This window comes from Glarea lozoyensis (genome assembly GCF_000409485.1).
Source record: "Glarea lozoyensis ATCC 20868 chromosome Unknown GLAREA9, whole genome shotgun sequence".
Taxonomy (NCBI): Eukaryota; Fungi; Ascomycota; class Leotiomycetes; order Helotiales; family Helotiaceae; genus Glarea; species Glarea lozoyensis.
Window position 1 is genome coordinate 1,475,788 of NW_007361004.1, and position 14,664 is coordinate 1,490,451.

Genomic DNA, 14,664 nt, shown 5'->3' on the forward strand with positions numbered 1-14,664 from the left:
CTCGCTCTATTAGGCGAAGTCTCATACCTGTGCTTTGCCGCTACATGGGTTGCACCATTTTAGATGCCTCCAACTTGCAGTCCTGCGGCGCCTAGAATCATTCGGGGATCACACAGGTTTCCGGCTCGATCACAACACTACTTACGACGACGCCGGTATGGCAGGATGGAAGCCCCTTAGCTTGTCGGCCTCTGCGAGCGCGCATCTACCGCCGCTTCTTTTTTCGGTATCTTTCGATCACGGCTCCTCTTATACAGTTTATCTCACTGATCTTACACACATCTGGAGCGAATCATTATCTCGAAGGCAAATCATTCGTCGAAGCCAGGAAGAGAAGACAAGTATTGATCCTAGTGACGACGAGGATAACCTACGCAAACTACTAGAGAAGATTAAGTCGGCCTTAGAAGGAGCAAGGAACACAACAGCTGCATTGACGATCAATGCCGATGATGAACGGCCTTCCCTTACACTGAGCCTCGCGGTGAAGCTGCCGGCTGGTATTGCCCCCCTGGAATGGCCACTCCGACTATCTGCAGTACCGCAAACGACGCTCACGCAACAGTTGATACTGCCACTTATGGAAGCACAGCATATGCGGTTGCAGGAGACGGCTAGCCTGATTGAGGTGCTAAAAGAGAAAGATCATGTTATACAGAAGCTGCTTGACAAGTTAGAAGGGCAAGGCACGGAGCTTGGCGAACTATTTCCTCAAGCGGCAGGAAAGGCGGGTCGGAAAATTGATCGGAGGAAAGCAGAAGAACGTGTACGAGGTTTGGCATTATTCGACATAGACGCTTGGAGGTCCGAGAATCAAATAGGCGCATTCCATGATACGCAGACTCTTCTGTCAAAGGTCTTTCAGGGTGATGCCAATCAAGTTCCAGAGGTTGGGACCGAGAAAGCTGCGGATGTTGATGGGACTTGGTGGGAGGATATCAAAGGTCTCACAGTATTTCTGGACTCTGGAAAAATCAAGACAGCCCTCGGGAAAGCAAAGCCTCCAGGTCTGGGCCTTGAAATGAGCTCACATGATAAAAGCTCTTCCAACACACCAGTAGTCGTGGAAAAGCACACTGAGGATTCTGACAGTGGCGACTTCCAGGTTCAATCTACTCCTCCGCATCTAAAGCCAAATATTATCTTACCATCTGAATCGCGCGTTGAGAGTTCCACCGACTCCGACGACGATGACCTTGACGCGCCCTCTCAACGCTCTAAGCTATCTGCAAGCCAGCCCGTCTCACAGCAAACTTCAGGCATATCTCTAGCCTCAGAACCGAAAGATGGTAAGAAATTGGGTGCACTAGCTGTGAAAAGCCGAGCCCGAGTTGTACGTAGATCATTTGTGCAGCCACCAGATGTAATAAACGATGAAAGCAGCACTGAAGACGAAGATGAAGATGAAGACGAGATATCTGCGCGCAAGCCCTACCAAAACGTATCAACAGCCTCGTTAGGGGAAGATGCGCCATCACCTGCAAAATCGCGGAGGGCAGTATCGCCAGACGAGTCATCGCCAGAGGCCACGCCCAAACGTAAAGGCCGAGGCATAGGCAAGCTTGGGGGAAAGCAGCGTCCAGTGGAAGCTTCACCAAGCCCCCCACCAAAAGCAACACCAGAACCAAGCAAGAAAAGAGGCAAGCTCGGGAAGATCGGCGGCAAGAAGGCAATATTACCAGATGGTGATGAAACTGAAGATCCCGCTACTGAAACGACGCCAAAAAAGAAGAAGCTAGGAGCAATTGGTGGCCGGAAAAGAGAGTCTTCCTCTCCAGGTAGCCGGGTTCCTGATGCTAACGAAGAGGTTGTGATTCGAGGGAGGAGTGAGGTAGCAAAAGTAGAAAGAAACCCAACACCAGAGGTTCGCGAAACAAGTCAGGAAAGAGCGGACAAGAAACGAGCTGCATTGAAGAGGGAATTGGAGGCTAAAGCGAAAGCTCCACCTGTGAAAAAGAAGAGGAAATTTTGAAATCATCTAGCGAGTAGGCACATTTAAGTTCGAAGATACCCACCAATCAGTCATTGTTTAATTTTGTAGATCTCAGCAGTTATATAAAACAAAGTCTTCGATTATCAGAAACTAGTATCTATCTTCTTCTCTTAGTCATCTCCTACGATCCCCTGTTTTTGACCTCCTCAACGCGTCCCTTGATAATTATCTTTCCTTGAAAACGCATGCCCCGATATCATATCTCTCGTAACTGTTTCCTTATCCTAGCGACTCTTCTTACTGTTATCCTGCATGGGCTCTCGAATTGAACCTTACACGAAACCCAATTCGTCCTGCACCTAAACTAATTTGTGATCGACTCATCCTTCCTTGGGTAAGTCGAGTTTCTCTTGTAGAGGTAGAGGATGAATAGATTCTTTCTCGATATCTCTATGGATCTGAGTTTTGAACTCAGACTTTTCCGAAGTATTTGAGCTCTGTTCGGAAGTTGATCCGTTCGGTACCTCAGCTTTCTTCGAGAGTATTGGAGATAGACTACACTTGTTAATGTCCGTAAACGCAGAATTTTAGCATAGAAATTCACTTACAGAGTTGCCCGTTCTTTTGGAGATTGCCATCCTCTGATGATCTTCTGACGTTGCTCTTCAGCTGCCATACCTGTGTGGCCCATTTTGATATGTTGATACGAAACGGTGAGGTTACTCGCTTGATATTTGAGTATCGTATTCGACTGATGAAAATCTGCTGATCTGGTAGAGATTTGTTGTAGTCTACTGGAAGTCTAGTTGAGATACTTCAGAGTAGACGGCTTCAGCTTTATGGACGTTCCGCACGAGGCTGGAGTGATTGAGAGAAGGATACTCACAGAAACAACATATTTCGCCATTTTTTCGAGCACCCGGATGGTTATGTATTCATAATGGTACGAGCATGAAGTGAATAACTCCAAGAATGGCAAGGTAGAGTTGAGCTGATGAGCAGTGGTTCGAGTTGAGATCACGTTTGGGTTTGTCACTACCGTCCCCGAAAAGTACTCATTCAGATAAATACAGAGGATCGGTTAAGACTTGCAAAGAAAGACAGGCGAAGCTTGATCTGAAGTAGCCATTACTCTTTACATCACGGCTGTTCATTCTCATCCGGGTTTAGTATCTGAAGGTGAATGTTCTACATCACACACTTAAGTCGCATGATTTATCACTTATATTTCTTAAGCGAGCATCTTATACTTATAGACTAAATGGGCTTCCTGTGCGTCAAATTTCCCATCATAGTTTGATAATTCAAAGATTTACCGACTTCCACCAACAAGATAGTTTTAGAGGCTCCTTCTGAAAGTGAGCGCGGCAGAATTAAGGAGCCGTTTCTGGTACGCCACCTTTATTCTCCATGTTAATTTTGAGAATTCGCTGCCGCCCCTGCGAGCCGAATCACAAGAGTTGGACTGTTCTCCCGTTTATAAGACAATAAAAAAGAGAAGACAAAACTGACATCGTCAAAAATTGCGAGTTTTGAAAATCTCCAACACTAACCCACGGCCACAGTAACTTTCTAAATTCAACAGTACCTTCCTTTCCGGTACGTCGCTATCACATCAAAGGTTGAAAGGACTCAGTTACCTGTGTCAAAGTATTCACTTGATATCGACACGACCTATTCATACTATGCTACAGAGCAGCTTCATGAATTCACATGTGCGACAGCACTGGACGACAATACATGAGTTGCAATTAAAACATGCTCATCATAATCTGCTATCTATATAAGAAAACATACTAAGGGTATCGCTAAATCCATCTAAACCAAAAAATCAAACGCCTAGACCCCGAGGTATAACAACACTCAAGGACTAACCCATCACAGCCCGTGTGTGACAAAAAATATATACATTACATGTGCCTCATATCGTCAAAGATTATACGCCCTCCTCCCCAGGAGCAACCAACTTAACACTCTTCTTTCTTTCCAAACCCCGCTCCCCAGCTGCCATACCCAACGCAACGCGAACGCCCTCAACAGCCTTACTCTGGGCGACTTCTCTTCCATCCCGCCGAACACCTCTCCCCATGGCTGCGGCACCCCTCGACCCCATCCTTGAGTTCTCGCGTACGAGGTTGGCCATCTCTCGATCTTTCAGCGTCTTTTTCTCTTCAGCACGTTGTGTGCGCCATTCGCCCGGCAGACACGGGTGCAGACAACCTTCCAGCGGGCAACATCCCTTGGAGTGCTCAGATGGAGTGGAAATACCGTGCCATGCAGACATGCATGCTGTATGCCCACCATGACCACATCCAGGACAATACCACCATGTAGAGGTAGGAACAGGGACGTCTAGTGTCTCGAAATCTAGCGAAGAGTCCAGCTCGCGATGATGACAGATTGCACAAGGTTCAGTGGCTCTTTCACATCGGGTGCATCGCCACACAGAGTTTGGTATCAGGGGGTCATTCTCAATAGGCTTCTGACAGCTCGTGCAAAAGAACCCGCAGTTAATATTTTCTTGGGCTACAGAAAATACTGAAGGGTAGACAGGCGTGGAGAGATTTCGGAGAAGTGCAGCCTCAAGGTGAAGTTGAAAAGTGGTAAGCCGATAATGATATTGACCAATGATTGCATTCGCACGTGTAGAGTCGATTGCTGAAGCTGGGAGAAGAGACCGAAACAACAAAACCATTATTGACGCGTGCAGCGAACCACTTTGCGTTTCAAAATCGATCGACCGCTGCACGAGAGTGGCAGCATCAATTGGGCTTATGGTAAAACTGGGATCGCCGGCTTGAGGTAGGAAGTCCCTTTCAATGATGTTGGGGTTCTCGATGGGTTTATCTGTTGCAGTCGGGCTTTGCGCTGTCTCTTCGATTGGCCCCAGCGCAAGAGTGTGCGTGTTTGACTGCATAGAAGGTTCTTGTACTCGAATTTTTGGACGTGTCAGTGATTCATAAGGGAAGGCACTCTGCTCAACACTACTGTTGGCTCCAGAACTGCCTTCCACCGGTTCAACTGAGCTATCCGTAAGTGCTTCTGAATTTAAGCGAACTCTTGGGTGGTTTGGTAGACTACTCTCCCAACTATGAACACGATCTCTGAGAGAGGTATCCCTATCGCTGACGGAGGAGCTCAAAAATTTCGTCTGCTGTGATTCGTTGGACGTAGAAAACATTTGAAAGCTTTCTCCCGAATCATGACGCTGGAGGCCAGGTTGGATAATCTGCTGAGTATCATTTGCATAATCGAGTCTGAGAGGCTGCTTTCGTTGAGGCACGTGGAAGTCTACCACCGGGGAAAGCGAGTCAATCCCGTAGAAGTCATATCCATCGATACTAGGTGAAACGCTTGACTCCTTGCTAAACGCTCCAGGAACTGGAATGGGGCTAGGCGTCGCCGCGGAAGTTTTACCGGCCAAATCTAACTTGTCGTCATCTATGTTGATTGGAGTATGCATAGCTTCTCTAATAGGAGCTGCTACGTGGTCCCGAACAGGACGTACAAGTGGTGTAGCAACATTCGAGGTACTTTCCATCTCGTCATGGATGATTGTCGTTGCTTTATGATGTCGAGGGCTATGATTGCGGCTATAACTCCGTGGACTACGATTCCGCGGGCTATCAAGGGGAGTTGAAGCATGATCCTGCCTGCGAGGAGTGCGATCTCCTCTCTGACGCCGGCGAGGCGTCTCGGAGCCGTGTCTAGTAGAATTCCTGGCATCAAAAGCAGCAAGCTGCTCCTTCCACATGTCCTTCTTCGGGGTAGGCTCCGGTGGTTTTAACCTGTTTTGTCGATGATGTTCAGCACGTCTCGTGAGAAGGAGATTCATTGTGTATCCTAGAATGCGCCATGTTTGAGCCAGACGGTAATGACCAATCATCTCGGCTGTCTTGGCAAATTCCTCGGTGACAATCTTTATCTTTTCATTTGTTGCTACGACTCCCGTTTCCATTGCGGAAAACCTCCAAAGCTGTGTCAAATACTTGTTAGTGAAGTATTGGTGCGTTGCTCGTTTCGCTGTCGAAGGAGCGCGACCTATAGCTATGACCTGTTGTGGTTTGTAGACTCCAGTAACTTTGACGCCATCATCTAGCGGCATGATTTCGGGTTTGTTTGTCGCCCCAGTGGATGTAGGAGGAGTTGAACTGAATGATTGGTTTGACTGCCCACTACGGCGCCTTCGATGTCTCCTTGCCTTTGTAGGGCCGAGAAAGCTTCCAACAACGTCCTCTTCCGAATCACTCCTACTAACACTCAACAAAGGGCCATTATTGCTGTGCTGGAAAGAAGGTAATACATCTGGAGACGGGAGCAAGGGACGCGATCGCCGTCGATAAACTTGTCGTTCCTCGAGGAACATCAAGGTATCTCCTGTTGGGGAGAATGCAAAGGTGGAGAGACTCTTTCTCTCAATCACTTTAGGGCTGAATGCAACATCTGTCTGAGAAAATCGTCCTTCCCGATCAACGGCCCAAAGAAGATCACGCGTGTTCCACACCACGCCAGTAGGAGCGGTATCCCATTGCTCAATCTCCTTGAATGGCATAGATGGCCTAGCAAGATCCCAGATATGAACTCGAGAATTTTGGGTTTTGCTTATAGTAGTATCATCATAGGAAACTGTTATTTGGGCAGCTCGGAGACCTTGCGCAGTGGCTGACCATGTTGCGGGCCTCCAGGAAACGGTGGAAACTGGAGCTGGAGTGGCAAAGCTGTATCTCGGCTTTTGGTTCCTATCTGCAGATTTGGACAAATCCCATACGTGACAGAACTGATCATTGCCTCCGCTGACGAGATGCTTCCCGTCCGGATGCCAGTCAATAGAGGAGCACTTCTGATGCGCCGCAATCTTCAATACTGGTGCCCCAGGCTTTCGAATATCCCATTTCTGAACTTGCCCGGCTTCCGTACAGCAAGCGAATTCAAAGCCATCAGTCGGTGACCATTTGACGTCTCGAACCGATTCTGCATTGCACTTGAACATATGCCATGTTCGAAAGAAAGAAGCGCCATTGCCACCCCTCGTACCCCGAGGTGTCCTCAAGTCATATACCCTGACAGTTCCGTCCTGGCTTGCTGAAAGAAGCCAATTCTCCTTGTATGGACTGATATCCAATTTGTGAACCTGCCGGTTGTGTTCGTTTATCCTCCCAATTTCAAATCCATCTCCGCCATGATTAAGATCGTATACGGTCATGCGTCCATTTCCGCAAGCTGTGACGATGGTTGAATCTAGGGCACTATGCGACCACTTTACCGCTTTTATGGTCAGTTGTTCTGGGGTCGCGGCGGATGGATCGTGGTTATTCGCATATGAGGAGATGATAGCTCTGAGGTCTAATTCTTCCTTGATCGTGGCGCCATCCACCTTGAGAATCTTGAAGAGTTTTGAGCCAGCGATTACCGCTCGCTGCCCGTCTGGCGACCTATCGAGACAGGCAATTGATGCTCCGGCAGAGTGAACACTGGTTTGCGATGCGCTCGGTCGCAATTGAGGTGATTCTATGCTGTTGTTTTCGGTAGACCGGTCGACAGTGGTTTGACCTAGCAACTTTCGCATAATCTGCTTTCCCCCTTTGTTCATATTTGCAGACCTTGTGCTGCCACTCAAGGTGGCATCTCTGGCGGTTTGGACATGCTGTTGATGAGGTAGCTTCGACGAGCTCATTACCCCAGACACGAGTTCTGCCAGGGCGGTCTGGACTCTGGCAATGCTGGTGTTTCATTGGCTCGCTGGAAAACCTATTTTGGTCTCGGTCAGTCGTCATGGCATAGCTTCCCTCTGTCCTCGGATTTGGCCAAAGAACGATCAAGATGCAAAACAGTTGAGCATAAAAACGTTTCTCATTATCGTTTGTTTGCTTGGCGGCTTTTGCGCTTGTCAATAAATGCGGCAGAACATGCGCGCTTTTCAGCCGTTGGAACCCGGATTTCCACCTTCAGACGACGGTCACACGTGGTGTTCTATTTTGGTCGCCGGAGCCGTAACTCACATCCTGTCGGGGAAGTATTATCAAGATAAGTTGAATGGCATCATTACCTGTTCAGGGTTCGAAGAATTGTCGTCAAACACTTACAACCAACGCTGGGTGCGGAAACGATTCGAAACTTCTCATGTGAACCCACCTTTGGAAGAAGCACGGCTATATCAGAGAATGCTTTAGGAAACGGAAGAGCAACAAATATGTGTGTCAATTTGCGCTTGTCCTGACGCTCTGATACCAGAGGCTTCGACTTGAGTCCCCCTCTAGGGAAACGGGATTCCTTACTGAGCTCTTCTCATCTAAAAAGGTTGTACAGAAAGTATAATCGGTAAGCTGGCAGACGCGTGACCGGACTCAACTATTATTATCATGGAAAGTGCTATTTGTACCACCTAATCATACTACTACCGAGTACTCAGAACAAAGTCCGCGTACCTCGAAGCTCAAAGTGTTGTTGTTAGAGCGAAACGATATTCAAGCGTGTTTCTCAAACAGTCACTTAGGCCCATCTGTGGCGAGGACTCTGCTCTTAAAGTCATTCATGAAACCAACCTCGACAAAATCTGGTTTATGTCTCCCATCTGTCTGTTGTTCAACATGTTACTCCCGACACATACCTCAGGTGGATTTCGGCCTATTATCACGTCACGATGATGACAGCTACAACAAACAAACTGATTACTTTACACACTTGATTTTGTTTCACCTGCCAATTACGAACATCATCATCAGAATCCAGTAAACTCAGTCCTGTTATATGTTGGAAATTAGCGAACTTAAGAGTGTGGCTGACTTCAGATTCCTCTGTCAACTCCCGCTAGATTACCTACGAGACGTTTGAGACTTATATTCTTGAGGATATTCAGTTACACCTGGACATATCAGCATCGCATCCGACAGGAGTTACAGGCTTCGGAGACTCTGTACGACTTACATGTGCAGCCCCGCCTAGTGTGAAGTATGTGAATGAGGTAGTGGAACCTCACGCAGTTCGAGATACAAGACGTAACTGCTAAGACTGTATTTCAGTAAACAAACCGATTCTCAGTATCTCTTACTTTCAAGCTCGTATTGTATCTGTGTTGACCTGAATGAGCAGATATTTGCCTCAATGACAACAAATCTTTGTTGGGGGAAAGCATATGATACTTGATGCGGTTCCTTTCTCAGCGGTGGTCCGTATCACTTACCAATTTTACGAGTCTTCGGTACATAAGTCATATCCTAATTTTTATCAGCTTGATAGCTGGACGACTAGGTCACATAGAGCCCGTGTACTGTTTTGCGATGCAATAGATGTCCGGCCTTCTCGAATTTTCCAGCACTCTTGCAATTTTCTCCCTATGTTTCAGTTTGGTAGTCGTTCTACTACTACGAAACTGCACAAACCAATGGCAACTTTGAACACTGATGACTGTTGTACGCAAAGGCGACGTGGAGGCATACAAAACCTGGTTAAGAGGACTATTTCACCATCTCAGCATCTCTAAATTCCATCAACAAAACATCCCATGAGACAGGCATTCAAACAGAAACCATTTACGTTTACAACAGCGATATACATGGAACAACTCTTAAGTCTACAGCACATGAGGTACCGACGGTGTGCCGCTCGTCAGTGTCTCACGGAGCTGTGTCTTCAAGGAGACACACCCTGCCACGCACCATCCACTGGCAGAGCATGATCTCGCTACTTTTGCAGATGCTTCGAGACCAAGACTCTTGAAATATTGAACGACACACGGTTTATTCCGCTTCTCCACAAGATCTTAATGCCTTCTAATTAAGTGATGGTTCAGACTAGTGGTGGGCAGTTCTAGGGGTAATGTGCAGATATCACTTTACCCCTTGAGATGGCGGCCGAAATCTGCCTTACCCACTGCCAGTTGAAATCTCCACTCAAACAATTTGAACCGTCGGACGCGTCGTCGCTTGGTTTAAGACAAGACTAGTACTCCTTGCTGTTCCGCTGCCATCGTGGATACATCCAATTGGTTTCAAAAGTGGACGTTCTAGAATCTCGCAATAATTTCCTTGGTTTTCAATCAGCTTGCAAGCAATAGACCGGCACAGTCTCCTTGGAAACTGAAGATCAATATCGAAGGTTTGATGATTCTCAATTTTCAGCTGATAAATATACGAAGGTATGAGTGCGGCACTTTGGTACCTGCCATTATGCTACAAAGTCCGTGAAGTTAGAGTATAATATCCGACCGTCCGAAAGAATTCGATACTGCTCAAAGGACACCCTGTTAGCGTAAAAATTAGGGCGATTACCAACTTAATCCAACAAACGCAATCGGCCAGCTGGCTGACCTCGAACCCCTCACTCGTCGTTTCCAGAACAAACCCCAGTTTTCCCTTTCTCAGAGGCCATCCAGGGCTATCGCCACTTGAAGAATATCGGTTGGCATCTACGGCTGAGTTGATGATATTTTCCTTCCCAGACGCGATGGCTCAACGGCTTAATTCGGCATCACATTCGATCTCCTCCTGCTGCTCTAAGTTTTCAAGGGCTCCGCAAACCAAGCTATGATCAACTAGGAAAGGAAAGTCCTCACACCGGATCATCCAATCTTCTCAATTCGAATATATCCATCCCGTTACGTTTGGAGATCGGAATATTTTGACTGGCCGTACCACTGCCGTCAAACTTCATCGCGCCTACCCCCACATCCACTTGATATCAGGAGATTAATCTCAACGGTTTTCTCACTCCCTTCAATAACCCTACTAGTGTATGAATCAGACTAGTCAACCACGCTGCGCATAGTCTCTAACTGAAAGCGCCTGTTGGTGCTACCATCATGCATGCGAGAAGGATTCTCATCACTTCCTCATTCCTGGTCGAAACCCCTCAACCCAGAGCTCGCGAGACTTATATCCATTAGTCTATCTGCATCGATTGAAACAATCACAGCCATTCAAGCCACTTCGTTGATCGCCGACGCGGAATCGGGCTCCACAGATCACTTCCCCTGATATTAACCGAGGATTAGTTGAAAGCAGTTCACGAAATCATCACATCAGCTGCAGTGTGGACGGGACTGATGCAAGGATGAGAACTTTAATTCTGCCCTGAAATAATATTCAGAAGGTGGTTCTGATTAATTCATGAAATGGCATTCAGAAGCTAAAATTTCATCGTGCACTTTGCCGCCAACGCACGTTTCGCTCACGAGGAACAAGGTCGAATTCTACCACCTCATTATCAAATGGCTCCCATGTAGACCGCTCCGAAGCCTGTCTGCCACGCAAGATCAGGGATTGGGATTTATATTGGGCTTTGAAGGTCGTCAAGATCCGGCCGAAATGCGCAGTCGTCAACCATGATCCCATGACAGGAATTTCATGCTGAGCTGGCAGCAGCAGACATCCGGCATTCACGTGAAAATCTCATGGAATTAAAGTTCGAATCAGCCGCTACAAGATACGATGGGAGAACCTGTCGCTTTAGTCACGATGACAACATACATTGCCGCCCGCGTTTCGGTGAAGCCTACAACAGCTTTTTCCCGCTTCTCCACATCTCTTCCTCATCAACCAAGAAAGAGTTTCGTTAAGCGCTGTTATTTCAATCCACGACTCGTTGTTTCGTAGGGCTGAAAACTCCTGAGATGATACACGCATGCACTCCTAAATACGTGGTCGCGTCTGACGCCCTACATTTCCACACCGAGTAGCCCCTCGATCCACTTTTCTTTTTCTGGCGACAATTCTCCGAAGAAAAGATCGGATCTGAGAGTGTCAATTCGGCGAATCATCGTATAGCCGTGCGGGATATTAGGGTTCTGAGATGGCTGTGAAGTGTGAAGGGAAGGTGGACGTGTGGAAGGGGCACGGAGCGAGGAGAGGGCCAAATGGGGACTTGACGATGCTGAGACTGCCGAGAGTTCGAGATGAGATGGGCGTGGGAATAGCGGTGGGAGATGTTTTGGTGAGGATAACCTGGAAGATCTGGGTTGACCAATCGAGGAGTTTTTGTGTTGGGATTTTGTTGGTACCATCACTTACACCTCATCATCAACACAATCCAAATTCCTCACCAAAACTCTCTAAACCTTTCCTCTATCTATTCATCAAGTCCTCCAACACCTCCTACGAACCGCCCCTAAATCGTTACTTCAAGCCTTCGTTTCATCCTCTGCCTCAACCCTATATGGTAAAGGTCGTTAGCGAGGGCGTCGTTCCTTGGACGAATCAGGAGGACGCTGGAGTCGTAAACGCGGTGTGGCATCACGTTGCAGTGGTATTTAATGTGACTTGTGAGTGGACATGGAGTGGTGTATGACTTGCATGAGGAGAGCAAGGGAGGCAGTATTTGAGTTGCGGAGGAATTGTCTGCCGATGGTCTATTTTGAGAGGGTTCGAATAATTGAGATTTTGTATTTGATATTGGGATTTAATGAAGTGTGATGATGTTGAAGTTATGTAAGAAGTATACATCCAGTAAGTCGGGTAGATTATTCTTTCAGTGATATCCTGTATGGTAAGTTTGTCGAATGGTAATCAAAAGGCCGGACTCAATGCTCACACCACTAAACGACAATTCACGAAAACCATTTTCACACAAATAATTGCACTCCCAATTCCATCCTCATCACTCCCGTCCATCTTCACTTCTGATTCCCCATCTTCACCAAATTCAACCTCATCCAAAGCCTTCCGGTACCTCCGGCGTCTAATCCGAGATTAAAAGTCAATGCCATTGCATAAGCATAAGAACATTGAAATTGAACTTCTGGAAGACCCGACTTTCAAAATACACGTGGTAGCAACCACCGGCGGTTGCACAAATCGGCGAGGTATTGGACGAGGGTTTGTCATGTGTTTTTCACGCGAGTGATTGTGAGTGGTAAAATGAAGTGAGTGACGAGAAGGGGTGTAGAGTTTACTGTAAAAGTCGAGGGATGAAAGTGATATTCTCGGTTTAATTTCAAAAATCTGAAAGGCAGTTCATAAATCATGTTATCAATTGATGTAGTTTACGTGCTATTCAAAGTTTACTCTCATACTCGACCAGACCAATTGCCGATGATTAATCTCAAATGATAGATTTCTCGTAACATGCGAGATATCATAGAAAAAATCAGTCTCAATCATCACATCCCCACGTGGCTGAGAAAGATGAATCCCTCAAAAACTCTCTCAACCACAACATTTCCTATTTTTACTCAAAACTCACAAGCCACATACCCGTCCACGCTTGCACGTCCCATTCTCCAAGCGTCCATATCAAACCTCACAACAAGATATCTCCCAACAACCAACCAAGCGCGCGGCACCAACGCAAAAAGCCCAATTCTCGGCCTCCTCACGTAACCACCACTTTCAATTCCCCCGTCCCTTCCCTCCTCTGAAATCCTCGGAATACACACATCAACCCCCAGAATCATCCGCGCATAACACACTCGCCGAGTACATCTAATCGGGAAATCTCGCATCCGCATTTAACGCATTCAAGTTTGGCCCCCAATTTTTTAACTACCGAGCTCACATCCCCTTCCTCTTCCCCCTGTTCTCTAATCGTCAGCTCCATCTACGTAATCAGCACAACCTCACATTACAAAACCCAGCGCAAGCTTACATATCACTCTACCAGTATCGTAAAGTTATACGACTCGGGGGCGGAGAGATTCATGGTTTCCGCGCCCGGGACATCGCTTCAATCCACAAGGCAGGATGATAAAGGTGCACGGTGCAAACAATGAAGCTTTTGCGGCGGCCGCCGAGGCGTAGGAATTACCTTATTTGGGGGGAGGGGGTAAGCGAGACAAGGGGGAAGCGAATGGGAGGGGGGGTGTCGTATTTTAGCGCGGATTGGGGTCTGAGGGGGCTTGAGGGACAGGGGAGTGGGGACGCCGAGTATGGCGCAGGGGGAAGGTAGGGGGGGATGGTTGAAGAATTTGTGCTGAGGGAGATGGGTGAGGGGAGGTTTGGTGAGGTGGTGAAGAGGGGATTTAGTGATGAGGGATGTGGATTGAGGGAAGTGGATTTGGATTTGGAATCGTCATGGTGGATGTGATTTGGTTAGGTTTGGGTGCTGAAGAAAATGGTGTACTTCAATTTAGCTATGTGTTAAAAACTCTGAGAACTCAATTCAAGAAACAAAATGTAATGATTCAGTATACAACATACCCACCAACCAAGATCTCAAACTCAAACATCTCTATCTCAATTAACCTTTGACCAACCCAACCCAACTTCTACAATTCCAACTTCAACACAAGTTGTGCTGTACAACATCGATCTCCAACCCAACTACCACAAACTTTATTTCAGAAACTCTGTCTCACAACTACACAACATCTAGCCCTACCCTCTCCTCCTTACGAAACATCAACAAACCACAGAATCTCGAAAAGCACTAACTAGGAAGCTTTCCTTGACATAAACACACTCACACCGTCCTTCCCCCAAACAAGCCACACATCCCAAGAACCAGCCCAGACAAAGCAGTGGAACCTCTGATTCCCACTTCCCCGATCCCAGTATCATTCATCCCAGCATCCTCGCTCTTCTAGAACTACGTGAATGAGCTCGTAACACACTTCGTCGTACAATCGACCAATCGACTCGGACCCGGGTAGGGAGGGTTGTAGTACGACAGCTACGAAAGTCCGAGCTGCAGATGTGGTATGTTGCCACGTGGAAGGGGAACGTGGGAGCCTAAATCAAACGACAGTGAAGATGGGAGATGGGGGGGGGGGGAATGTAGCTCTTTGTGGAAGTAAAAGTAAG

General features: G+C 47.2%; 3 protein-coding genes across 3 annotated transcripts; 1 reads left to right on the forward strand and 2 right to left on the reverse strand.

The window, feature by feature from the left end:
• Nucleotides 1–157: 157 nt before the first annotated feature.
• Nucleotides 158–1,972, forward strand: GLAREA_08438 (uncharacterized protein; the record flags this gene model as incomplete). Its single annotated transcript, XM_008090483.1, has 1 exon — nucleotides 158–1,972. One exon carries the CDS (start codon nucleotides 158–160, stop codon nucleotides 1,970–1,972), a length of 1,815 nt encoding a protein of 604 aa, XP_008088674.1.
• Nucleotides 1,973–2,313: 341 nt separating this feature from the next.
• Nucleotides 2,314–2,624, reverse strand: GLAREA_08439 (uncharacterized protein; the record flags this gene model as incomplete). The annotated part of the gene is made up of 2 exons (XM_008090484.1): nucleotides 2,314–2,488; nucleotides 2,542–2,624. The coding sequence occupies 2 exons, from the start codon at nucleotides 2,622–2,624 to the stop codon at nucleotides 2,314–2,316; spliced, it is 258 nt and encodes an 85-aa protein (XP_008088675.1).
• A 1,245-nt stretch (nucleotides 2,625–3,869) lies between these two features.
• GLAREA_08440 (WD40 repeat-like protein) lies at nucleotides 3,870–7,523 on the reverse strand (the record flags this gene model as incomplete). The annotated part of the gene is made up of 1 exon (XM_008090485.1): nucleotides 3,870–7,523. The coding sequence occupies one exon, from the start codon at nucleotides 7,521–7,523 to the stop codon at nucleotides 3,870–3,872; it is 3,654 nt and encodes a 1,217-aa protein (XP_008088676.1).
• Nucleotides 7,524–14,664: the final 7,141 nt, after the last annotated feature.